The following is a 19,506-nucleotide window of genomic DNA, read 5'->3' as shown; positions in this document are numbered from 1 at the left end:
CTGTCGGTTCTAACAAACAAATAGATGGTTTATAAAAACCCTTGGGCACCTTACCAATAAGATGGCTGAGACAACTTTAACCTGGAAACACGTAACACAGGTGCTCACTAGTTGCCTGTTGCTGCTGTTAATCTCTCTGTTGCTCCCATAGAATGTCTCTTTGTGGGCCCCTTGGCTTCCTGTGAACTCTCCAAAAATGATTTATTGCAAAAACATGCCCCTAATTAACTGGACAGATTATCCTCCTATAGAAAGAGATTTGCAGTGAATCATTTATATTTTGAAGGGCATTTGCCCATTATAACTATTTGCCTGTGAATGAGCTGTATGCAGATAGGTCTGTTCGAGGAGAGAGGGCCTGTGGTCTTACAGAATTTAAGACAACTGTCTCAGTACCATGACCTTGAAAGAAGCAAGTCTCCTAGATATATATGTCTGGGATATATGTTTCGACCAAACTTCTTTCAAGGACCATATCTTTGGTAATTTTGTTCCCAAATCTGTTCTTATCATTGGTTATAATAGTCAGGTCCAGAGTCTCATGAAGGATTTCTTATATTTAAATATTTGGGACGTGATAGAAATTTCCTCTTAACAGTAAAATGATTTTTTTGTAGGTGTTTCTGAGGCTATTAAAAACATTTCAGTATCCGTATTTGATGTCAGCTAAGGAATAATCACAGCGGTAGTGTTTTTTAGATAAAACTTGCTGGAGATTCTTTATATTTCTGTTCCTCTAGTGACAGAGACCAAGCAAGAGTTAATAACCTACCCTCAGCCTCAGAAAACATCCATACCAGCACCATCAGAAAAACAACCCAACCAGACCCCAAGGTCCACCGATAAGGAACCTGAGCCCAGGAAGCGGGAAGAAGGACAAGAACCACGTTTGGGACATCAGAAGAGAGAAGGAGAAAGGTATCCGCCTCCTCGAAGGGAAGGGTTCACCTTCCGAAGAGACCGAGAGAAGGAGCCGTGGTCTGGGGAGACACGCCAGGATGGGGAAAGCAAAAGTAAGTGGCTTGTCAAGGCCTATACCAGACTGCGACCACCTCAGTTGGTGAATAGATGGCTTGTGTTGTGGGTAGGGACCAGCTGCTTCCCACACCTTAGTAAAACTGCTCGGCCTGATCACAGAGGCTTCTGGTTTCTGCCGGCCTTGCTGTGCTCGTGGAAGGAATCCTCATCCTCCAAATAGCAAGTTGCTATTCAAATGCAGCAGAAACATAGTTTTCGATTTCCGAGTATTGGTGAAGAAAAGTATGAAGTATTTATTTATTTACGTATTTATTTAAAATAGAAATTTATTGGGGTGACAATGGTTAGTAAAATTACATAGATTTCAAGTGTACAATTCAGTAGTACATCATCTATATATATCACATTGTGTGTTCACCACCCAGCGTCAGATCTCCTTCCATCACCATATTGAAGTCTTTATTTGACTAGCGTTTTGTTATAGACCCAGCTTTGCCAGAGCAAGTAGCTTCCGCAGTTATCTGCAGCAAAAATGGGACAGTCAGGCTCTGAGGACTTCAAAAATTAACCTCTCTCTCTCTTTCCTTGCTTCTCTGCATGTGTGCTTGGTTTGTTCAGCAATCATGCTCAAACGCATCTATCGTTCCACACCACCTGAGGTGATCGTGGAAGTGCTGGAGCCCTATGTCCACCTTACCACTGCTAACGTCCGGATCATCAAGAACAGAACTGGCCCGATGGGCCACACCTATGGCTTCATTGACCTCGACTCCCACGCAGTGAGTTTCCCCCACCTTGAAGTGGCCTCGGGACAGCTGCCTATAGAAACCTCAAGAAGGTCCGAAGTACTTCTTTTTTATCATTGGAATTCTCATGTGCCACCTGGTACCATAACAACCCCTCTTGTTCTTTCCTTTGGGCTTCATGCTCATTCAGGTGAAGTGACTGCTCTTGAAACTTAGAACTCTGAGTGGTTTTCCAGATCCACTTTTGTTTTGTGGCATTTACAATTTCCAATTAAAATAGAGGGAGAACTTAGTCACTTGTGAAGAATTTGATACTGAAACTTGCGACAGTTTAGTGAATTTTCTGATTTCTCAAAGTTGTTTTGCCCAACCACAGGCGGCCTTTGGTTGCTTTAATAGATACTTACGGCTTGAAGTTTTAGTTGTGGGCACTTTTCTATGGAAGTAACATGAAGATGTAATGAAAATCATTGGTATTTCTTAGATTTCATGCTCAAAAATCACAAGGAACTTTGTAAACTGGATCTGATGTGAAGATGGTTGCAGCCTAAAAGAAGGAGATTTGAATTTCTAAAATTTATACCAGAAACTGACCAAAAACAGAAAACAAAATCATGAATCTGAGTTGATTGTCCAGTCTTCTCTTCTGAAGCAAACCTTAAATCTGTGTAATTCAGAAAAAGGGGTACTTAACAAAATAAAAAAACTATTCTGATCAACCCTTATTAAGAGTTGCCTGTTTTTGCCAGTGTGCTCTTCCTGTTACAGTTACGACCAGAACACAATGTCTAGTAAACTTTTCTTTTGAGAAGGAAAATTCTTGTTCAGTTCTCTTTCAGAGGACATGGACTTTTCTCTCTTCGGGTTCACATGTGTCTTTGGTTCCCCAGGAAGCTCTTCGTGTAGTGAAGATCTTGCAGAACCTTGATCCACCGTTTAGCATTGATGGGAAGATGGTAGCTGTAAACCTGGCCACTGGAAAACGAAGGTAAGGCAGAGGGGTGGGGTTCCTTTGTGCTGCCTCCACTCAAGGTTTTGGGAGGAAATTCCTATTCCTGGCGGGAGAGACAGAGATACTGTGTTTCCCTGAAAATAAGCCCCAGTTAAGATCGTCAGCCCGACGGACGTATTTAGTACGTTATGACGATGTTCCAGAAGAAGATGACATGACTGTATTTGAATAAATGTAGATTGTTGTACATGAAAAAATAAGACATCCCCTGAAAATACGCCCTAATGCATCTTTTGGAGCAAAAATTAATATAAGACCCGGTCTTATTTTCAGGGAAATACGGTATAAATAAGACCCAGTCTTATTTTCAGGGAAACACGGTAGTAAGATGTGATACCTTCCCAGTATGGGTTGCTTCAGATACGTGTATATATGTTTTCTTTTTCTGAAGCTTGCCTTCTTCTGACACTAGGTTTTTTTTTTCCCTTGAGTAGTAGTACTAGATACTTGCGTCCTTTCCTTCTTGACTGCGTGGTACATTTGGGTCCCAAATGATGATATAGTCTTGGGTGTGCAGACAAATCTTGATACAGCCTTGTCCCTTGAAATCCTAAGAAAGTGCTGTCCTGACTTCCACTCCCCTGACCTTGTTCATGCCGCCATAGCACTGGGAAACCTAATTTCTCTTTACTCCTTCACTCATCTTGGCCCAGGAGTAGTACCTGGGAAATGGCTGCATCAGAGAAGCAGGCTTACAGGGTGGGGATGGTCCGGCACTTGCACCCTCAACTCAATTGCTGTTTCATTCCAGCAGATGGCTTTGTAGGAGTCCCACTGCTCCTCCCCTCGGGAGTCTGCACCCCCAGACCTGCTTACTATTGGGGTTGTTTCTTTCCTTGCAAAAAGGGGAAAAGAGGGTTTCTTGGCCAGTCTGTAGGGTTATTCACTTCTCAAGTGGCTTTTGGTAGCAGGCACATGACGTGTTGTATTGTTTGTTGCAGAAATGATTCTGCGGACCATTCTGACCACATGCACTACTATCAGGTAGGCTTCAGCAGTTGGGGAGTGTGGTCCTAAAATCCTCAAGTGACTAAAAGAGTGATCTTGAATTCTCTCCAGTGGGTGACTGTTAATAAGGTCAGTGGCTTTCAGAAGTGCCAGAAATGTAACTTGCCTTTCTGTGATAGGGTAAAAAATATTTCCGAGATAGAAGGGGCGGTGGCAGAAATTCAGACTGGTCTTCAGATACAAATCGACAAGGACAGCAGTGTGAGTGCCCTTTGTTTTATTTTACTGTTCTTTTTGGCTTGACTGCTCATTAATTGAAACCTTTCTGGTCACAAAGTTAACCAGAGATGCTGTTGACTGCGGATGTTCATTCAGAGAGCGCGTCACCTACAGGTTCTGCACCTGTGTGGCTTGGCCAGCCTCATCCTGGGGCTTCATGGGACAGGGATTAACACTGGCTCTGATTTTATCCCCTCTAGCATCATCTGACTGCTACATATATGATTCTGCTACTGGCTACTATTATGACCCCTTGGCGGGAACCTATTATGACCCCAACACCCAGGTGAGTTTTTGGCTTTGTTTACCTTGTCAGTGATCCTTTTGAGGAAAGAAACTATAATTTGTTGCTTTGAACATTTTATCCCCTGAATTCTTTGGTTGCTCATTACATAAAAAGAGGAAAAGTTTAAATCTATGGAAACTGAATATTTCTCCATTCCAGGCAGCTACTTTGACTGTACCTCATGTCTAGTCTGGTATTTTAAAAAGTCCAGATCTTATATTTATTCAGGTGGATTTTAAAGATGATGACTTTTATATTAACTGTTGCCTGTGTGGAAAAATCAATGCCTTGTGGCATTACAGGTAAGAACAGTGCTGCTCTTGGAAAAAGGGACAGTGAGTGGTCTGGCTGTGTCCTGGCCCCTGGAGTAGGTTTTTAGGTTGTTTGAAGGGTCTCAGGCTTGGGGGGGAGAGAGCTGTTCTTTCCCCCAGAAGGGAACTGTGCTCCTCAGGCCTGGAATTAGGGGGAAAGTGGAACATTCCGTAAACTTAACTGTTTCCCACTGTATTGCAGCAAGAAGTCTATGTGCCCCAGGACCCTGGGTCACCCGAGGAAGAAGAGATCAAGGAAAAGAAGCCCACCAGTCAAGGAAAGTCAAGTAGCAAGAAGGAAACGTCTAAAAAAGATGGCAAGGAGAAAAAAGACCGAGGGGTGATGAGGGTGAGAGGACTTGTGAGTTGCTCTGTTTCACCACGTAATTGCAGGTTAAAATAAAGGAATCTTCAGCAGGCAGAGATCAGGTTTGAGGTGTAAAGTCGCTAAGCAGGCCATCCCCTTGCCTCTTAACAGCCCGGGTCACTCTCCTTTACAAATGCAAAAACTGGGGGTGGTAGAACCAAGTGACTCTGCTGAAACCCCAGCCCCTCAGCTCCACAGTTTTACTTTCCTGCCTTCCCTTTTCAGTGCTTGACTCTGTATGCGCAGTTCTGTGGGTGTTATTTTAGCAGCCGATACCATTTCCTATTCTTTATTCACTTTATGTTCAATCATAAGTATTTTTTCCATGTTTCTATAATGTTTTTAATTATTATTTTAATACCTGCCTGGTAAAAATTCACAGTAAAAGTGTACCCTTGTTTTCTTCATTCCTGCATTGTTTGTCTCTTCTTTCTAATCTTATGCTGTCATAATATACAGCATTTAGCATTTTACAATATTTCTCCTTTTAAATTATTTTCTTGGGATAAAATTTCAGAATCAAAGCTGATGAATATTTTTACATCTCCTGAGATAAAATCAAATTGTTTTCCAAAGAATTATATTGATTTACCTTGACACCAGTTATACATTAGTGAAAATGGATGAATGCTTTCAGTTCAATTCATAACTTGTCTTTTTTTTCCCATCTAATACTGATACTTCTTTAGAGAGAAAGAGGGAGACGCTGAGAACTTAGACTTTAGCGTCACCTTGGCTTAATATTTGGATTCTTCTTTCACTGCTTATTTTTTTCTAACCATATTCCCAATCATTTCTAGAATGAGGATATTAATGACTAGAGGATTGTAGTAAAAGCTGAAAAGTAATGCATGTAAATGTCTCCCCTGGTTCCTGACATCGTAATCACTCAATATGTACTAATGTTTAAAGGTTTTGTGTTTAAAGGTTTTTCATTTTTGAAATCATAGCAACATTGCAGATATTTCACAAATTAGGAATATCAATCAATGTAAGGAACACCCAAACCTATAGAGCATTTTTATTAAGAGTTTATTTGAGCCAAACTGACAACATGCCAGGGAGCAAGATCTCAAATGCTCCAAAGAATGACAGCTTTGCAGCTTCTTTTATGCTTTTGAAATTAAGGAGGGAATTAAGGAAGATTACATGGAAATGGGGGAAAGCAAGGCAGAGGTTGGATTACAGGATAATTAACAAGATTATACTTTCTTGTGAGTTAATATCCCCTTAGAGGGGTATTACTTCTGGCATTTAAAAGGTGTGTTAACCTAGATACACAAGAACTAACAATGGACAGGGCTGGCTTAAAACCTTTCTCTAAAGCAGTTACATGCCTGGGGTGAGACTACCTGCCATGAGCTGCCCATTTAGGAATTTATAATCAGATCACCCCATGAGGTTACTTCCATAGAACCCCTTTTTTTGTCCACAGGAGGTTTGGAAAATCAGACTAATTTCAACAGGGTTAACTCTTAGCCTAATGTTTATGAGTATTACATGAGAATTACCTTGGATTTGATCAGTTTCAGGAAAATGCCAGTGAGGGGACAGCACCCCCAGAAGACGTCTTCAAGAAGCCACTGCCTCCCACTGTGAAGAAGGAAGAGAGTCCTCCACCAGTAAGGCTAAGCTGCTGCCCTGGGGAGGGCTGGGGCTGGTCCAAATGGGAAAGGAATTTCAAAGGCTGGTGCCTCACTTGGGTCTTGGTCCTTCAGCTCTGTGTCTCACAAACAAGCACCCTTTTCCTGTCTGTTATAGGGATATAAATGGAGAATCAGAGACAGCTATCTGTCCTCCTTCCTTCTACCCTGTGCCATTCCCACCAGACCAGGGAATATGTGGCCCTTTTTAAGTTGTAATCTTGGTCTTGTTAATTCTTCCCTTCTAAATGACCAAGGAAGCCCATTTTCCTGGCCTGATGCTTCCTGTCGTTGGCACTGCGTAAGATCTCTTAGATGTGGAGTTTCTGGCCAGAGTGAACAGTGCTAACATTGGTGACCGTTTTTTCAGATGCCTTAAAGTGATAGTCTCAATCTAATCACAAGTGATTCTGATTAAATGTCAGTATATAACAATAGTAACCATGCTTTTTTGTTTAATTTTGATTGCTCATCGGCCAGTGTCCATGCATCATTGTGTAACAGTTTCCTATAAGCTACTGATAAATACTCTGCCTGCTCCACATTATTAATTCAGTTCACTGTGACACATCCATCCTAACCACGCCTCTGCCTTCCCCTTACTCCGGAGCTGGAGCTGTCTGCCTGAGTGCTTATCCTTCACTTGTTTTTAGTGTACTTCCTAAACCCCCTTTGCCCTGGGGCTTACTATAGCCTTAATAAAACTTGCTTTTCTCCCAGTTACAGTGACTTGGAGATGGTTGCTATCCCTTCCTCTTTGTAACTTGTAACTCTGTAACTCTTCCTGTGTCCTAAGTCAGTTCCCCTTTCTCTTCCTTGTCTTCACTGTTCTGTTGCTAGAGTCAACTTTCAAGGGAACTTTTCTGGCTTGTATCAGTGAACAAGGTGAAAAGTCAAGCTCTAACCATGTTGCTTCTATCTGGAAAATGAACAGTGTGGTCAGTGGGCCTATTTTGGACCCGGTTTAGTATTCAAATTAAAAGAAGAAACGAGATGCCCATAGCAGAATATCCAGAAACACAGACCCCCGGGTATAAGTCAAGTTTGGTGTTAATTCCCGGCCTTCTCCTTTCCAGCCTAAGGTGGTGAACCCACTGATTGGCCTCCTGGGGGAATATGGAGGAGACAGTGACTATGAGGAGGAAGAGGAGGAGGAGCAGCCCCCTCCGCCACAGCCCCGCCCAGCGCAGCCCCAGCAGCGGGAGGAGCTGACCAAGAAGGAGAACGAAGAAGACAAGCTCACTGACTGGAATAAACTGGCTTGTCTGCTCTGCAGAAGGCAGTTTCCCAATAAAGAGGTTCTGATCAAACACCAGCAGCTCTCAGATCTGCACAAGGTATTAGGGGAGGGGCCCCAACCTTTCACGCTTCTGACTCTTAACCATCGCCGAGCATTTCAGGGAATAAAAAAGCTCATGCTGTCCTCCCGCAGCCTGTTTCATCCCCAGCTCCCATAATTAAATCAGTCCAATTCAAGAATGCATTGCTCCTCCACCTTTTGTTCATGAGTTGCTATGTATGAAAGCTGTGCCCACCTTCAAAAAACTCCAGTGCGGGGGTGGCCAGTTAGCTCAGTTGGTTAGAGCGCGGTGCTCTTAACAACAGGGTTGCCCATTGGATCCCCACATGGGCCACTGTGAGATGTGCACTCCACAACTAGATTGAAACAACTACTTGACTTAGAGCTGATGGGTCCTGGAAAAACACACTTAAATAAATAAATGTTTAAAAAAACAAAAAAAAACCTCCAGTGTGTAGATCCAAGGCGAACAGCGTGGCTGAGGCACCAACCATGGCGCCAGTGCTGACAACCGGAGAAGAGGTCATGGACTAGGAAACTCATTTGCTGGGTGTCTCATCCTAGCTCTGTCACTAACCTCACGATTGGACCTCATATCAGCCCCTTCTCTTTTTTAATACCTGGTGGCTTCACCTGGTTTTATCTAACTCGGACAGTTTTCCCCAAAGGTGGGTCACATTCTGCCATCTCTTCACATAGTGAGTTACTGCTACAAGCCATGGCACAGCAGCTATTCTTGGGGTGTTAAATTGACATACAGCGGTCCTGCCTTGCAGTCTTCCCAATTATATGTACTGACCAAGGAGCCAAATTCTGGTTAAATAAAGGCCCTAGGTGGCCTCGTGTTCTAGAGTGATTTATTTCACACTCCTTCTCTAGCAGATGCTGCAAGAGCAGGCGGGGGGGATTGGCTTTCAACTTTCTCTCAGTACCAAACCCAGTCTTACGTGGCTGAAAGCTGAGAAGCTACAGCTCTTCTCCCAGCTGCCTATGGAGGCTCTGCAAAGCTTCTAGGATTCTGAGATGCTCCTTCTGACAATCCCTACAACAGACTACCTCCTAAGTCCCTTCCATCTTTTTGAAAGCCGGAGGTGTCATCATACTTTTTGAAATCCCAAAGGTGTCATCATACTGACACCTTTGAATTTCAGCTCTCTGATGAAAATGCTAATAAATGGCTAAAGAGATAAAAAGTAGTTATCAGGAAAGAGGAACTAGAGGTCTGGTAGATCCACCAACTGAACTGGCTCTGGGGCCGTGGAAAGCAGATGTAGCCCCTTTCCTTTCCTTGTGGTGTCAGGGCCGAGAGCCCCCTCTATGCACAAGAGCTGCTCTGCCCACCATGTTTCTTACCTAGGCCCGAGGGCATTGTGGAGTGGGACTGTGCGTGAAGAGTAGGGAACTCTCAGAGCAGTCTGCTCTTTCAGGACCTTGGGGTTACTTTTCGTGTTTTTCTGGGGGCTTGAAAGCGTGAATAGTGTCTGAGGAGGGTCGGTGGTGGTGGTGATAGGCCGAGCCTGTGGGCATTTGGTTTTCTTCACTGGTGTGCTCGAATTCTCCTTTCCCATAATTTTTATCTCAGGTAAAGAGATATAAATCAAATTTGTGTCTTTTACATTTTGGATAGAAGTAGAATGCAGTTCCCTTGGGCCACTCCACGTAACTAATCTGTGTGATTGCTGAGCCTAAAGTAAGACCAGTTAGGGATTGTGGCTTGCTGGGTCTTATGATCACTTAGGAGAGTTGGTCAGTGGAAGGAGCTTCTGTCCTGAAACAACTATGGGGAAAGGCCTGGAGGCATTTCTAGAACCATTTTTATGAGATCTACCGTATTTTGCTGTATATGATGCGCACTTTTTGGCCCAGATTTGTGAGGGAGAAATAAGGATGCATGTTACACATGGGTAGTACTAATTCTGTATCTATATAAATGTTTTTAATTCTTCTATTTATGTTTATGAATTAAAAGTGTGACTCTAGAAATCAATAACGATTATCTGTATGCAAAATAATACCCTGGAATACAATCATTGGTTTTATTGAACTTACGACCAACTTGGAACAACGAAGACTTCTTTGCCTTTTATGATGTATAAATACCGTAAATTTGTTACTGGTACATAAAATTTCTTGTACCTTGTATCTGTTCTTGTGTTTTGTAATTATTTGTTGCATAAAATTTCTCGTACCATAATATAAAAAATAAATGCTAAAATTCCTTTATAATACAAAAAACTACCTAAATGTAACAAGTACCTAAATGTAAACAAATAAAAATTTGAATTAAAAAATTAAAGCGAAAGATTTTTTTACCCTGAAAGTTTGGGCCAAAAACATGGGTGCGCATTATACACAGGAGTACATTATACCTCGCAAAATATGGTATGTTCATAGAACTCTTTCTCTTTTCAGCAAAACCTGGAAATCCACCGGAAGATAAAACAGTCTGAGCAGGAGCTGGCCTACCTGGAGAGGAGAGAACGGGAGGTAAGCTATGGGGACCTGTTGCTGCCAGGACCCCACTCTGCTTTCTAGTGTAGAATTTATAGGCTGTGCCGAAGACAGAGGACGAAGAGGCTCTAAAAGACAGTGTGTACATTTCTCAAAATTCATAAAACAGATGCATTTTATTGTTTATAAGTTAGACCTTAATAAAGTTGATGCTTTTTGAAAAGGTGGTGCTAAGGGTCTCCGGGTAGATCAAATAAACAGCACTCATCTTTCCTGCCCAGCTTTTAAAATCAATGAAGGAGTGTTGGATAGGGATGCTGAAATAACATCTTTTACTGCTTAAAGGCTGGAAGTAGCTTCCTGTGAGAGCCAAATGGACTTGCCACCTAGACCACACAATTAGGCAAATCACCTACCCAGCCTCAGGCTTCACTGGCCCAGGGCAGGTCTTGTGCAGTGGTTAGGAATCTGCCTATGAAGGCCTATTGGAGATCTCTTCCTCCTCAGAAGAGGAACAGACAGCTGAGCTAAATTTACCAGCTTATTCTTCCCAGATTAACTGGTCGGAGAAGCCACTGCTTTTTCAAGAAGAGTGTCAAGGAGCGAGAGATTCCAGGAGTTACCAGTTGAACTCCCTTCACATTAATGGAAATATCAGGAATAAAGTAGAGCTTCTGCATTCCTCTGGCCCTCAGATGGAAATCTCAGATCTGTTCTTCTGCCTACCAACAGGGAAGGTTTAAAGAAAGAGGAAATGATCGCAGAGAAAAGCTCCAATCTTCGGACTCTCCAGAAAGGAAACGAATTAAATACTCCAGGGAAACTGACAGGTAAGACCGGAACTCTTGATTCAGTCTAGGCCTCAAGACCTAATGATGAAACCATCCCTTTCTCCAACTGTGCTGCTGTTTTCTGCCTCAAGGAGGCGAGGTTATCGGAAGTAGGTTCTGTCTGAACTCCTTGAGCTTGAGGTTCACCCCAGCCTTTTGACCACCTGTCTTTATACAGGGAATATGTATGTTTGCATGGAAGCTTGGCAGGCTGCTTAGCTGCTCAAAGCCAGGGCTGGAGTGGCCATGGTTGGAAACCCTTTCTCTCTTGTCACTCATTTCTTATGGGCATGATAAGCATGTCACACTCTTTAGCTTTTTCTCTAGAGAACCTTCATATAGGTTACATATAGGTGCTGAATAAGTGGTTGGCTGCTGATAGAGATATTTGATCTTTAGCTTCCTGTGCTTGTTTCCAGTGAGATAGTCCCCACGTCATGAGCCCAGAGATAAAGAGTTTGTCGATAACCCACTGTGTACAGATGCTGCACAAAGTGCAAGGCTACTCAGGTGGGCAGACATATTATCTTTGACTGTCTGAACACACAATAAGGAAGGCTTAGGTGACTATCTCATAGGACAGACACAGAAACTCTGTGGAGAAGGGGCGGGCATTTCAATTGGAGGGAACTGAATACACCATGGATGAAAGAGAGAGGCCATAATGCATTTGGGAAGTTCTAAGCTTGATGGGGCTAAACACTAGGGGTGCGGGGCTCAGTGACAGGAGATGAGCCTGGCTCAGCAGACAGAGGCCAGTTCATGAAGTTCATACTCCTTGAATGCCAGGCGAGGTCTTTGTCTTAGGGCAGTGGGCGCTTATCAAATGTTTATAAGCAAGGTATTGATCTCGTTAGACTCGAGCAGATCTCTCTGTTGGTTAGCGAAAGAACTAGAAGCCAGGGCAGTTTATACCTGTGGGGAAGAGGGCAGTGACGGTGGAGAAAGGCCCCTGAGGAGGCCAGATGGGGCTGGGGCTCTGGCATTTCAACTTATTTGCTCAAAGCCCACAATAAGAGGTTATTTCTGAATCATGGCCCAGTAATCATGTCTAGGTGTGTAGCTGAAATCTTCATGAAAAATACTTCCTTGCTGTGTGGAACTGATACTTTTTATTCTCGTCTGTTCTATTTGCATTTTTAAGAAGTGCTAAGGTGAGACCACTTACTCAATGTGGCATCCCGTCGGGTCATTCTCTGTGGACTAGGACAAGGTGTAGGAGTCAGCCACGAGGAAGGAGGACATCCTAGCCCTGAGTTACGTGGGCTTTGTGCAGATTAAGACACTATCCTCCGTGCCCTTCATACCACAGTCCACTGGCTTTCCTCCTCTTTAGGCTTCTTTCCTGCTCCTCTTCCTTGTCTGGATAATTCCTGATCCTCTCCAGGCCTCTGCCCTCTTGACCTGACTGTCTAAGGTACCCAAAGCCTCAGCCACCACTAATAGGCTAACAAGTCCTATGGCTCCATCCTAAGTCAGTTCTGTTTTCTGAGCTTGAAATCACTCTTTCCATTTACCTCCTGGGCATGTCTTCATGGACACCTCTCGGGCTTCTCACACTACACGATGACTCAGATTGTATTCCATGTGATAGTCCAGTCCTGCTAACCCTGCTGTATTCCTACTGCAGCGGAATAACATCACTGCACATGGTCTACCTGGTGTGACCCCGTCTTCCTCCTCGATCCCCTGTATTGTCAGTGACCACATCCCTAAGTAAGCCTTGCCCCCCTTTCTAGCTCACCTCCAAAATGGACTCCTTTATCTCAATCTTTTCTCTTCGATCTTCTGTCCATTCTCTACCCTACCACCAAACTGACCTTTTTAAACAGAATTCTCCTAAAACTCGTCTTTTTGGAGAGGTAGACCTTGCCTAGAGAAAGGCCTAGGTTTCAGGGTTTTGTTTTGTTGTTGTTGTTTTGTTTTGCCTGAAGGATGAAGTCCAGAGTCATGACTTAGCATGATATTCAAGTATTTACAGTTTGGCCCAAGCCGCCTTTTGTCAATTCCTACCACTTCTCTTCGATTCTTTCATTTCTTGCTTGTGTCGTCTCCTCCTCTCATGACTTTTTTCTAGCTCACAAACTCCTCATTTGTCAAGACCCAGTTCAGATGCACCCCCTCTTGGAATTCCTGTCATTTTGGCTGATGCCCCTTCAGAGTTTGTGTTCCCTCTGCTGCATTTCCACAGCAGATATCTACTGGTGCCGCATCCATAGCTGAGCTCTGCAATGTGCTGTAAGCATCTGTTGACGTATTATCCTTCTCACATCCTTCCACGTGAACAGGGTCAGGCCTTGGTCATCTGTGTATTCCCCAGGACAGAACCTGTTGCGTAGATAGCAAGCACTCAAAGATATCATTTAATATACATAAGAAGAGGCAAATCTGAATCAAGAACACAGGTTTTTATTAGGCTCACAAATGGGTCACTTTGAAAGTGATGGCATCTATGTATATTTTACTTTCGCAGTGATCGTAAACCTGTTGGTAAAGAAGGTATCGACAATAGCAGCAAAGGAGGCTATGTTCAGCAGGCCACCGGCTGGAGGAAGGGGGCAGGCCTCGGATATGGCCATCCTGGATTGGCTTCAGCGGAAGAGGTGAAATGGCTTCTTTCTTGTTGGGGTGTCATGAGCCTGGAATATACTTAACTTCCTCTCACTCTGTGGCCCAAAGCTATGTCCCTGCCTTTCAGCTGGCTAAGGACATGAGAGCTGAAAGCCCATCGGTCTCAATTACTGGGTTATAGCTGGGCGTGCTGGCCTTTTGCAGTTTGGTTGGCGGTGGAAAGGGGAGAGAGAAATTGTAATGGGGCTCATCTTATTCTTACATGGAGTAAGAGGTGAGGCATTGTGGGAGTTAGACAGTTTGAGACTAAAGAATCATTTGGTGAAAAGATCCAGGGAACCAGCAATAAAAAGTACAACGGCATCTCTGAGAGGGATTGTCATCAGAGGTCTTTGATAGCTAAAATTTCAGGAGCATGAAGTTAGTCCTGGTTCCCAGAAAGGGCCTTGCCCCTCAGTTTTCAGGAAGAAAAGAGAGAGAAGGTGACAAGAGGAAACACTGCACATTCTCTGTTCGCTTAGCCCCCCTCTGAAATTGCCAACTACAGGAGATTGGCTTCTCATATTTCTGGTGTTGAATCCTGTATCCTGAAATCATGGTGTCACCATCCTCCTTATTCATCTTGGGTATTTGTTTATTAAACATCTAAAAAATTCTCCCTATATCCTGCTCCTTATTGATCCGGAAATGCTTGTAGTCAAAGACCAGCCTTGAGGCTAATTTAATTCATAGAGCTCACGTCACTGTTTGCCTTTGTTTTACAGACTGAAGGCCGGATGAGGGGGCCCAGTGTAGGGGCTCCAGGAAGAACCAGCAAGAGACAGTCCAATGAGACTTACCGAGACGCTGTGCGAAGAGTCATGTTTGCTCGGTATAAAGAACTTGATTAAGGAATGGAGACAAGTCCCATAGGACACAACCTCCTTGTTTTGTTTGTCCGTCTCTCCTTTTGTTTTGTTACTGTTCTTGCTGCTAGAACTTTTTTAAATAAACTTTTTTTCAATGTGAGTTTTTTACATTGTTAAATTTTTCTCCCATAAATGGGGGGGGGGGGCTATTGGTGGAAGGGAGAGTGGCGTGATGTGGGCCCATTTGAGATGATGCGGAGTGGAGAGTACGCCGTGAGCCCCGAAGCACAGCCTGATGGATGGCAGTGACTTTTGAACTCTAGCCTGTGTGAAGACTCAGATTTTTAAAAATTATTTTCCTAATCAATTAGTGAAAGTAGCATTTCATTGTTTGTTTCTATTTCTTCGCTAGCTGACAAGGCTGAATTATTTCCATGTATTAGTTTATTACTCTGATGACCTTTAAAAGCCCTCTTCTGACTTTCCCATTGTTGGAGGGGTTGCCATTTGTGAAAACTCTTTCTGAGTGCCTGCTGGGTACTCTATGCTAAGGAGCCAGAGTCAATAGTTTAGGCTTTACAGGTCAGATAATCTCCGTTGCAACTACTCAGTCCTGTTGTAGGGAGAAAGCGGCCATAGGCAGAAATACATAAACAAGTGATTGTAACTGTGTTCCAGTAAAACTTTATTTACAAAAACAGGTTGCAGGCCATATTTGGTCTATAGGTTATGGTTTGCCAACCCCTGGTCTAACGGCAGAGTCTGGATGCATCAGGCAGGACCAAGGAGGGCTCTTGAAAGAATGGGTGGGGTGGGGATTGGCATTTTAGAGGGGATAGATAGTAGTGGGTGGGAAATGTAAGGGAAGGTGGGCATACAGCAAGGAGAAAACATTTCCAGCAACAGGCATGATAAATGTGAATTTAAATTGTCATGCTGTGTCCAGACATAATAGTCCCTTTCTCTGAATCTTTAATAAGTTTTTACTCCTCCAAAAGGGAAAACAACATCAGGAGCACATTGGCTTAGGGATCGAGAGCCCCAGATGCTGGGCCTTGCTACCACGAATGCAGCATTACAGAAGGTGGCCCATTTGAGTCTTTCAGCACCAGACATGCACTCCAAGAGCCCTTCTGGTCTAACTGATGTTCTGCACGTACATCTAGTATCTCAGTACTTGCTGTCTAACCTTCACTGAGTAGGTCTCAAAACACTTTGGAAGATGATCCAAGTTTGTCCTGAGCCGACAAGATGACGTTTTTCTACTAACTTTGTGTCACCCTGTTGGGCCTAGAATGAGCTGTGGGACACATCAAATGCTTCACTAGTGAAGGACCTTAGTTGACCCAGGCTATTGGCTGCCCAGCAGAAGCACTATCAGGTTATTAAGTGGTCATTCTATGAATGTTTTGAGAGCCTGCTCTGCTTGTCACTTGGGCTCATAGCAAGCCCAGTGTGGGTCTCTGTGCCCATGGGACTCAGTCCAATGAGGAAGATGGACATTGAGCACTTACTGCCATGACGAGTGCCTTGAGGGAGGAGTACAGCAAGCCGTTGGGATGATCTGACATGAACTTGTCATTTGGTGGCAGCAGCATCTTCCCTGAAGACCTCAGACTGGTTCAGGCTATTGCCTAGTTTTCTAGTTTTATTTCGCTACTTTAATGGAGATTTTGTTGTTCGAAATAAGGTCTAAAGTATTTAATACCTTTTAAAAACAGTACCTTACGGGACTGATGAAAATAGAAATGGGTGTGGAAAATGTGTCACCTTATGATGTCCCTGGAAAGTTCCTTGAGGCCTCTGATCAGAATGACAGCCGCATAAGGGCAGGGACCTTGGCTAATTTTCTTCGCTATTACACACCTAGTGCCTGGCACAGGACCTAACACTGTAGGCAGTCAATAAATGAGTGAATAAGTCTGAGCTCGTAGGTCTATAGAAAATACTTGTTGAATTAAATTTTGATTGCATCTTTCAGTTCATCAAAATCCATCTTGACAAAAGGAATTATTTTAGTTTCTTGGCATAAGCAAGAGTTTTCACATAAATCATTTTTACTTTTAATTCTAGAGCAGTAGTTTCCAGCCTGGGATCAAAACGTGAACTGCCTTTTTCTTTTGCCAAGTGGTGGAAGATTAAGGGGGCAGGGGAGAGACTGAAGATGTTTATTTCGTCAAGAGAACTTTACTCTTTTTTTTTTTTTCACATCAGAGAAGTAGGAAAGTCAATCTTAAATTATCCTTTAGTCTATAGTGAACATATGTGGCTTTATTTGAAACAAAAGACAACTCACTGTTGGCTCTCCTTACTTAGCTGGGGATTTAAACTTTTCCAGACCCACTTCAGCTGCCAAACAGGCTTTTGGGGGCACAGCTCTGGAGCTCAACAGGGCAATGTCTACAAAGAAGGTCAGCAACCTCTGAATGGAAACTATCTTTTTTTCTAGGCACCTCCTTCAAGACTGATTTTGTACCTTTTACAACCAGCCACACAGCTTTTGTGGCCGGTGTGGAGCCCAGCCCAGCAACACCAAAGGAATTCTCAGAAATGCTTGTTGAACTGCTTTGGGAAGAAGGCAGTTAACTGCTAATGGCCATTAAGTCTCACAGGTTCTGGATTCTTGGCACCTGCATCATCCATTGCAGGGTTGGAATGACCCATCTCTTTCACTTTTACGTTTAATTAAATATTTGAGTGCCTTCTGTGGATTGCATACATTTGCTTTTTTCTGATAAAAGTTTTACATATATATAATACCTATATATCTATAGATATATTCCCCCCATAAGTTGGAATATTGTCATACGCACTTACATACACACACATATATATGAAAAGGGTGTATATACATCACTTGTATTCATCTTTTGTTATCAGTATATATTGAGTTACAATTTTAATACAGTTTTTTCCTTTCTTAAAATGTGTATACATTTTTTTTGGCACCCTCTGTGTATTTGTGTGTGTGAGTGTGTGTGTGTGTATACACGAGTATATTGCTATGGTCTGAATGTTTGTGTACCCCCCCTCCCAAATTCATATGTTGAAATCCTAGCCCCCAGAGGTGATGCTGTCAGGTGAGGCGTTTGGGAAGTGATTCGGTCATAAGGATGGAGCTGTCATAAATAGGATCAGCGCTCTTATCAAAGAGATCCCACAGAGCTCCATAGACCCTTCTACCATTTGCAGATACAAGAGAGATCTGCAACCTGAAAGAGGGCCCTCTTCCAACCACGCTGGCATCTTGATCTTGGATTTCCCAGCCTCCGGAACTGAGAAATTTTTGTTGCTTATAAGCTACCCAGTCTGTGGTATTTTGTTATAGCAGCCAAACAGACCTAGGTATGTAGGTAGGTAGATGGGGAGTTGCAGAGATGGAGAGAACAGAAATAAGTTACCTGTTATTCCAAAATCCAGAGATTTCTACCTTTCCATCTATTGCCAGGTTTAAGTACCCAAAGAGTTTCCAGTGTCAGTCACTTAATGCCTTTGATGTAGGATAGCCATAGTTGGACCATGTTTAAAGATGCTTCCAGGAAAAAGATTTATTTGAAGCTTCTGGTTTGCAATTTCCTCACTGACATCCTTCCACTAATTTTTGAAAGGTTTCTTATCTAGAAGAGAGTAATGTGGGTGTGGTTTTCCATAACTGATTCTCTTCCTCTGCCTTCTCATGGTCTATTTTTCAATCTGTATATGTGACCTGAAAACTCAGTTCCATTAAAACTACATTTATCAATAATGCCAGGGGGGCAAGTTATGCTAAATCGATGCCTAGGAATACCACCATCTCACTGGCCAAAGTCCAAAACATCTCTCAAGTCACCCAAGGATTCCTGCTTCTTTATGCCTCAAATGTTATACTTTGTTACAAATGTTAACTTTGGTAGTGGATTCATTTGTTCATTCAACAAATATATACTGAGTGCATACCATGTGCCAGGCACCAGTGGAAGCACTCGGCTATAGCAGTGAAGTAAACAAAAGTTCCTGTCTGTATGGAGTTTATATTCTAGTTGTTGAGGGCATGGACTCTGAAATCTAACTTACTAGTTCTTTTACCAGTCCACCACTATTTGCTCTGTGTGACCTACTATTTCTATAAAACAAAGACTGTGGTGACAGCTATGACGAGGTGGACAACAGTGGCAGCTCGAAGTGGTCAGATCCTAGAAATATTTTGAAAGTAGAGTCAAGCATTTGCTGACAGACTGGGTTCGAGGAAAAAAGTCACGGATTACTCCAAGGTTATGAGCTGGGGAAGGTTGTCAAGGAGACAAGTTTGGGTTTTGGCTGTGTTAACTTTGAGACGCTACTAGACGTCCAAGTAATAAATTAATCCTGAAAACTGATTTTCCCAAGCCCTTGCCTTAGACTAGACCCGGGGTGTCCAAACTGCGGCCAGCGGGCCAACTGCAGCCCACAATCCATTTTTAATTGGCCCACATTAAATTCCAGAAACGTATTTAGTTTAAATAAACCAGGTGAGGCAATACATACTTCACTTAGAGTGAGTGGCCCGGCTGTTTGTGTATTTTACGGTATATGGCCCTTGGTAAAAAACGTTGAAAAAAGTTTATACACCCCTGGACTAGAGTATATCAATGGAATGATACTCTGAAGACCTGCCCTCAAGAATTCTCTTAGTTTCCATAAACCTCAATTTCCTTACCTGCAAAATGGGTTTAATTATCCTCTTATACGTTATGAAGATAAAAATAGATATTTGTAAATTATCTAGCCCAATAATCCAGCGGCCGATAATTCAACAAGCGATCAACTAACGTTCCTTCTCCTAAAACCGGATTAAGCGGGTGTTTTACATCGGGTCATTGAAAGCAAACTGCACTCTCTAAGGCACTTTTAGCAAGGGCAGAGAATTGCTATGCAGAATAAAGACAAGAACTCTAACTCGGGTCTGCAAAAGGCTTGG

The 19,506-nt window shown here is 43.0% G+C and overlaps 1 protein-coding gene across 11 annotated transcripts in view; it reads left to right on the top strand.

Moving 5' to 3' along the window:
• Positions 1-14,730, top strand: part of RBM6 (RNA binding motif protein 6) — a 92,695-nt gene extending 77,965 nt beyond the window's left edge. For 7 of the 11 annotated variants that reach the window (XM_074312308.1, XM_074312303.1, XM_074312304.1 and 4 more), the window contains 13 exons: positions 741-1,013; positions 1,597-1,757; positions 2,615-2,712; positions 3,678-3,720; positions 3,864-3,945; positions 4,164-4,249; positions 4,763-4,921; positions 6,454-6,549; positions 7,647-7,907; positions 10,283-10,357; positions 11,054-11,151; positions 13,625-13,754; positions 14,487-14,730. In XM_074312308.1, coding sequence (XP_074168409.1) covers positions 741-1,013; positions 1,597-1,757; positions 2,615-2,712; positions 3,678-3,720; positions 3,864-3,945; positions 4,164-4,249; positions 4,763-4,921; positions 6,454-6,549; positions 7,647-7,907; positions 10,283-10,357; positions 11,054-11,151; positions 13,625-13,754; positions 14,487-14,612 — 1,688 coding nt within the window. In that variant the 3' untranslated portion in view covers positions 14,613-14,730. The remainder of the gene's footprint in view (positions 1-740; positions 1,014-1,596; positions 1,758-2,614; positions 2,713-3,677; positions 3,721-3,863; positions 3,946-4,163; positions 4,250-4,762; positions 4,922-6,453; positions 6,550-7,646; positions 7,908-10,282; positions 10,358-11,053; positions 11,152-13,624; positions 13,755-14,486) is intronic. The other 4 variants (XM_019723809.2, XM_074312312.1, XM_019723806.2 and 1 more) reach the window with 1 other exon arrangement.
• The last annotated feature ends 4,776 nt before the right edge of the window (positions 14,731-19,506 follow it).

Source organism: Rhinolophus sinicus, linkage group LG10, assembly GCF_036562045.2.
Source record: "Rhinolophus sinicus isolate RSC01 linkage group LG10, ASM3656204v1, whole genome shotgun sequence".
In the NCBI taxonomy this organism is placed as follows: Eukaryota; Metazoa; Chordata; class Mammalia; order Chiroptera; family Rhinolophidae; genus Rhinolophus; species Rhinolophus sinicus.
Note: the sequence above shows the minus strand (reverse complement) of the source record. Positions and strands in the feature narration are given on the sequence as shown.